This window comes from Cotesia glomerata, linkage group LG6 (assembly GCF_020080835.1).
Source record: "Cotesia glomerata isolate CgM1 linkage group LG6, MPM_Cglom_v2.3, whole genome shotgun sequence".
NCBI classification, from domain to species: domain Eukaryota; kingdom Metazoa; phylum Arthropoda; class Insecta; order Hymenoptera; family Braconidae; genus Cotesia; species Cotesia glomerata.
In genome coordinates this window covers 15,537,003-15,544,424 of record NC_058163.1, presented here as the reverse complement: position 1 = coordinate 15,544,424, position 7,422 = coordinate 15,537,003, and the positions used below count along the sequence as shown (strand labels likewise).

Genomic DNA, 7,422 nt, shown 5'->3' with positions numbered 1-7,422 from the left:
AAACAAATTAAATATATAATATATAAATTAGTTTTACATTATAAAAATAAATTTTAAATTACGAAAAATAACTCTTGATCATAATCAATTAATTTATAATTATTTAAATTAATTCATTACTTTAAAAATTGGAATTAAGACAAAAAATAATCAATTTTATCATATAATGATTTATTTTAGATCATAAATAAATAATTTTATGATAGAAAAATTCATTTTATATTATAGAAATTGAATTTGAATAGTAAAGATTTAATTTCAAGCTAATTAATTTAAGATTATGAAGAATTGATTTAAGATTATGAATAATTAATTTTTATTCAGAAAAGTTCATAATATCGAATACATCATCGATTCTTTTTTCAAAATTCAATGTTAGATAGTAAATAATTAGTTTTCATTTGTGTAAATCAATTCAAGATTATAAATAATTAATTTTATATCATAAAAATCGATTTTAAATTTTTTAAATCAATTAAGATTCTAAAAATAGATTTTACATTATTCAAATCAATTTTATATCATGAAAATTAATTATTAATTATAAAAATTAATTTTAACTTATAATAATTAATTTCATAGAATAAATTTTAATTATTTTGGATAAATTATTAATTTTTTGTACGGAAATTAATAGAATATAATAAGTAATTTTTAATTATTTAAATTAATTTTATATTATAGATAATGAATTAGAAATTATAGAATAAAATCTAATATTGTAAGAATTAATTCGAGATTATCAAATTTAATTTCAAATCACAGAAATTAAATTTACATCATAAATAATTTATCTTAAATTATTTGAATTAATTCTTTATCATTAAAATTAATTAAGAATTGTGAATATTACTTTCTTATCATAAAAATTAATTTTGATAAAAAGTCATAAATGTAAGATATAAATTTAATTTCAAATGTTGAATAACTAATTTTCAATTATAGAAATGAAGAATAAACAATAAATTATCAATTTTTTGTTGAAAAATTAATTTTAAATTAGAAATCATTGATTTTTCCCTTGCAAATTAATTTTTAAGTATGAATAATAATTTGAGGGTATAAATAATTAATGTTAAATATTTTAAATTTATGCTTTATTAATAAAATTGATTTTAGACTATAGATAATCAATTTTATTTTATGAAAACTTATTTTTGATCAATTCAATACATTTTCTAATAGAAAAATTAATTTTAGATAAAAAGTAAATGAATTAATGTAAAAGAAACCAATTTTAGATTATAAATAATCAATTGTCAATTTTAATGATCAATAATATCCAATACATCATTAAATTTTGTTTGAGAAAAAATTTTGGGTATAAATAAATAATTTGTTACTATAAAAATCAATTTTAGACTGGAAATCATTAATTTTATATTATAAAGATGAATTTTATATTAATTCAGATTATAAATAATTCAATTTAAATTATTTAAATTAATTTCAGATTATCAATAATTAATTGTAAATTATCAAAATCAATAATTTCCAATAAATCATGAATCTTTTGTTTGAAAATTAATATCAGCATTTGAATCATCAATTTTCGAATGTTTAAATCAATAATATATAATACATTATTAGTTTTTCAGTTGAAAATTAATTTTAGATGATTGATAATTAATTTTTTAATGTTGACTATTACTGTTTAATTTTGTATTATAACCATTGATATTATACGTTCGAAATTAATTTATGATTATAAAAATGAATTGTTAACCATTCAAAATGAAATAAAAAGTTAATTATTCAAAATAAAATAAAAAGTTCATTCATAGCCGCCCAGTGCCTCTCTTTGATACTCAGTACTAAATTTTTAATTCAAAATTACATTAATTGTTCTAAACAAAAATGAAAATTCATTCATTGACGCCCAGTGCCTCTAACTGACAAATACTATTTATTTTTCAATTAGAAATTACTCTTATTATTCTAAATAAAAATAAAATTACATTCATTAATGCCTAGTGCCTCTTACTCGGCCTTGCTACTTGTTTTCCATTTATAAATTTCTTTATTTATTTTAATTAAAAATCAAAATTTCGTTATAGCCGCCCAGTGCCTTTACTTGAGACTCACCACTAATGTATCAATTAACAATTACTTTAATCAATCTAAATGAAAATGGAAATTTATCCGTAGCCGTCCAGTGCCCCTATTTGACACTTATCGAAAATTTATCAATTGAAAATTACATAATTTATTTAAAATAAAAACAAAACTTCATTCATAGCCGCTCAGTGCCTCTAAATGACCCTTGTCATTTATTTTTCTATTAGAAATTACTTAAATCATTCTAAATAAAAATAAATATTCAGTAATAGCCGCCCAGTGCCTTTGACTGACCATTACTACTTGGTTTCAAAGAAAGAATTACTATAAGTATTGAAAATAATAATAAGGGAGAAATTTTTAAATATCTAAACCATCGAATTATGAAAAAAAAGTTTTTCATTTTTTTTTTAAATTCTAGACTAGAATACTGTCGGGTTGATCAAATAAAAGTGGAACACAAGATTTTAGTTTAATCTGAATCTAAGTTTATTTAATCTTCTATTAAATATAAAACACTTGTAAACAATCTTAGCTATCAAGTAAAATACGTATAATAATGTTATCAATATTAATAAGGACGCTTGAGTTGTAACTAGTAGCACACGAACAGTCAAGCGTCCAAGCAACAAGATGTGCAAGCCACAGCGAGCAAGCCGGAGAGTGAGTCGTATGCGCAGCTAGCCTGCGCGTAGACTGACGCTATCTCCGTATAAATCAATATTGATTTAGTTGTCGCTTTGAGCGGCAAATACAAATATAAAGTATATTAAAGACTTAAATAATTAAGTAACTGAACAAGAAAATCTTGTACTCTTAACACTCCCTCCATTTTCTTGTTTCCAGCTTCCACTGCTCTACTTCTTTCTGTCATTAGGTTTCTCTGTAACATAATGAAATAATAATTATAATTAATTCTAAATAGCTTCTAATATACTTCTAATTGTTTAATCTAATAATTTATTTCTTAAGTATCTAAAAGGTTCTGCAGGTAGTGGCTTAGTTAGTATATCAGCCAAATTTTCTTTTGTAGAAATCCAACAAACTCTTATTCTATTTTCATTAACACATTGTTTAATGAAATCACCATGGGTTTGTGCCATGTGTTTTCTACTACCTGTTTTCTCTCGTTCTAGTAATTCTAATCTAATTTCATTTACGCTGTTATCGAACATCTTAAGTTTATGACTTCCATCCTTCTTAGTACAGTCGTCTGCTGACTTGTTATCACACCAAATAGTAGTAGGAAATAATGTCTTTCCAATTACAAATCTAATTGCTTTATCTAAAGATATTATCTCTTGACAAGCATCACTCATTGCCAAATATTCTGCTTGACAAGTTAACAATGTAACGTAATTCTGTTTGTGACTTCTCAAAGCAATTACGTCACCAAAAAGTCTAATAATATATCCTCCTGATGACGTGGAGTCATCATTATCTCTGAAACTAGCATCTGAGAAAGCTTCTAAGTCATCTGAGTTACCTGTATATTTCAGGTTTGAATTTACTGTACCTTTCAAATATCTCAAAATTCTTTTAACATCTTTCCAGTCATCTTCGGTAGCACTTAATTGTTTTCTAGCTAAGTAATGTACAGCAAACGAAATATCTGGTCTAGTTCCATTTGCTAAGTACATAAGACTTCCAATTGCCTCTCTGTATGGAGCTTTTCTAGTGATTGATGATTGTTCACGTTCAGATGATTCTAACTCTTCCAATTTTCTTCTTTTACTTCTATTTTCAGCTTGTCTAGTAACCATTGGGGTATTCTGCGGGTTACAGTCAGTCATCTTAAATCTGTCTAAAATGCTTTCTATATAGCTACTTTGATTTAATATGATGTATTTCTCTTCTCTATTTCTTTCTATCTCAATTCCAAGAAATTTCTTGGGTTCACCAAGAACTTTCATCTCAAAATTCTTACATAAATGATTTCCAATTTCATCTAACTTCTTTGGATCATTGCTAGCAGCTAAAATGTCATCTACATAAATTAGCAGTACAGCTACAATTCCATTTTTCCTCCAAGTGTATAAACATGGTTCATGTAAATCATTTTCGAGACCAATTTCTTTTACCACTTGATTGAATTTTATATTCCACTTCTTAGGACTTACTTTTAATCCATACAAAGATTTCTTTAATTTAAGTATCTTTGTTTGTTTTGTCTTTTCATCTACATCTAGACCTTCTGGTATCTTCATGTAAATGTCTTCATCTAAATTTCCATAAAGGAATGCAGTTTTCACATTATATTGACAGATTTCTAGATCATATTTATTTACTATTTAAAGTAATGCTCGTATGAGTGATAGTCTAGATACTGGCGAATATGTATCTTTTAAATCATAATCATTCTTATCTTTAAAACCTCGACATACTTGTCGTGCTTTATAAAGTACATCTTTATTTACTTCTACTTTCTTTTTAAATACCCATCTTGAATCAATGATATTTAATTTTCCTTCAATTTTACTTGCTTCTTTCAAATCTACGAATTCCCAGACATCATTTTTAGTTATTGAGTCCAATTCATCTTTGATAGCCTTCATCCATTGACATCTTTCACTTGAGTTGCTTGCCTCATCATAGTTGATAGGTTCTTTGTTTAAAGAAGTAATTAAACATCTTATTAATTCTTGTTCATCCATCTTAGATTGATCTTCAGACACGTTGACACTTTTTGCAAAGCTTATGTCTTCAATCAATTTATCTTTTCCAGATTCTAATTTTCTTTTCATCTCACCTCTAGTACATGGTCTAATTTCTTCTGATGAATTCTTCTTTTCAATTAAGTTTTTAACATCTAGTGGATTTTTACGGGGTCTTCCTCTTTTTCTTTGTTCCGGTTTCTCCTTTTCTTCGTTGATTTTGTCTTCTAAATTATTTGGTACATTTTCATCTGACTTCCAACTAATTTCATCTTCAGTTTCTTCTGTTTGTTTATTCTTATATACATCTTTGTACACTAATTTTTCATTGAATCTAATATGTCGTGACTCTAGAAATTTTTCAGTACTTGGGTGCCATAACAAGTATCCTGTGGGTTTATATCCCACCATTACAGCTTTGATTGCTCTCTCGCTGAACTTGTGCTCTGGTTTTGGAATTCTAATATATCCAATACATCCAAATCTTTTAATTTTATCAAAATGACAATTTTCATTCTTATTAAATTTCATCAATGGTACATCATAATCTATAGATTTATGTGGTGTTCGGTTGTATGAGTGAACAGCTGCGTCCACTGCTACCTCCCACATACTCTTGGGTAAACCAGAATCTAACATATAGGTTCTGACTTTTCTCTGCAACGTAGCGTTGAATCTTTCAGAGACTCCATTGTGTTCAGGGGTATAAGGCGGTGTTAATTCTAATTCTATCTTTTCTTTTCTTAAAACCTCTAGAAATTTTCCTCCAGTGAATTCTGTTCCTTGATCCGATCTAACGTATCATACTTTTTCATCTTTGCCGACTAAATTTCTTGTAGATATTAGAAATTTTTCTAATGTTTCTCCTGATTCATCTTTAGTCTTTACTGGGTATGCTCTAGCTAATCTGTAGTAATCATCTATGTACACATTTATAAATCTTTTGTGTCCTGGGTGTGAAGTTTGTTTTATTGGACCCATCGTGTCCGTATGTATTATTTGTAATGGTCTTGATGCTCGTCTTCTAACTTCTTTAAATGGTAATTTTTGCATCTTTGACATAATACATATTTCACAATCTAGAATTGAATCATCAAATCTAACTTTTTCTAATTTACTGTATACTTTCTGTAACTTCTTGAGATAATTTAATGAAGCATGACCAAGTCTTACATGCCATAACATAGCTTCATTTATTTTACTTGACTCTGTTGTCCCTTGCTCTAATGGATTTGATGTGAATAGCTCTTCTAAATTCTTGATGCTCTCGATGTCATCTAACTTAATTGTATTTTCAGTTATTAAACTAGAATCCCAATTAAACATGTCATCATCTGGATTTTCAGGATGTTGTTCTATTTCTGGAGGTGTTGTAACTTCTTCCTCATTCCTAATTGAAGAATCCTTGACCTCTATGTTTTCTGAATCTCCCTCCTTCCTTTGTAAATCTACTTCTGATTCATCGGTGTCATCTTATTGAATCATTACAGCTTTACAACGATAAGTATTGTATTCCCAATCTAATTTGTTTTTGTCGTCGATGTAATTCTTAACTTTGAAGTTCAAGATCCAGTTGGGTTGTTCATATATTCCTTCTAGTATTATTTCTTCTAAATTTTCACTAAATACTCTCAAAGTCTTATCATCTAAATAAATCTTAAATTCTTTATCTACTAATTTTCTTAATGATAATAAATTATCTGATACATCTTTAGCACTGATAACATTTGATAATTTCATTATCTTGTTATCTTGATTCGTGTAGAGCAAAAGATCGCCTTTTCCATCTATTAAAATATCGGCCGATTTATCCTTATTGGCACTCTTAATTACTTTATTTTCACATTTTTCAAAATTGCTTAATATCAATCGATTTTTTACTATGTGATCTGTTGCTCCTGAATCAGCAATAAATTTAATCTCATCTATTAAATCTTCATTTAATAATTTCTTACCTTGTCTTTCATCAGTCACTCTTTTTGCACTTCTACTGTCCCGTTTAGGTGCATTTTGAGCTGACTGTTGATTATTCTTATTACAATTCTTAAAACGTCTATCATTATTATATGGCTTAGAATTCACATTATTTCTATCTTTAATAAAACCTCGTCTATCTACTTTACCTCTAGATTTTATATTATCATTATTCAAAATCTTACTTTTGAGTCTTCCTTCCTTGCATTCTGCACCTTTTTGATTTTTAATGTCCTGGCAAAAATAGCAAAACCACAAGTCTTTTGACAATGGACAGTCCTCGATTCTACGTCCAGTCTTAGCACATCTGTAACATCTTGTCTTGCTGTCAAATTTTGCTATCTGTGCTTTAACAGTATCATCTCCATCTCCGGTCTTTTTTTCTGCTTCTAACTGTAGAATAAAAGATTTCATTTCATTTAATGTCATCATCTCTTTTGACTGAGATATCTTAAGAAAATCTGCGAACATTAGTTGAGGAGTTACAGGGGTTATAGCTTGATAAAAAGCTGATCTAATCTCTTGCTCAGTTAATTTTTCTCCATCTCCGCAAGAATCATATTCTCTAATGATCTGGTCAAATCTTTCACAGAAGTCATTGACCTTCTCATTCTTTTTCATCTTAATTGAATACAATCTTTTTCTAACTGAACTTGATGTAAGGTTTATCTGTTCTTTTCTACATTCTTTAATTCTTTTTAAAATTTCTACGGGTTCAGAAATCTCAAGAATTCTC

General features: G+C 27.1%; 1 protein-coding gene across 1 annotated transcript; it reads right to left on the bottom strand.

Moving 5' to 3' along the window:
• Positions 1 to 5,513: 5,513 nt before the first annotated feature.
• Positions 5,514 to 7,307, bottom strand: LOC123267988. Its single transcript, XM_044732872.1, has 2 exons — positions 6,668 to 7,307; positions 5,514 to 6,184 (listed from the first exon to the last, which is right to left on the bottom strand). Exons 1-2 carry the CDS (start codon positions 7,305 to 7,307, stop codon positions 5,514 to 5,516), a joined length of 1,311 nt encoding a protein of 436 aa, XP_044588807.1.
• Positions 7,308 to 7,422: the final 115 nt, after the last annotated feature.

Bases quoted from the DNA above. Each gene is read 5' to 3' on its own strand.
- LOC123267988 (XM_044732872.1), bottom strand. From the start codon at position 7,307: ATGAAAAAGAATGAGAAGGTCAATGACTTCTGTGAAAGATTTGACCAG. The intron at 6,185-6,667 runs GTAAGAAATTAT...TGATTCAATAAG, and splicing joins AGTGACTGATGAAAGACAAG to ATGACACCGATGAATCAGAA.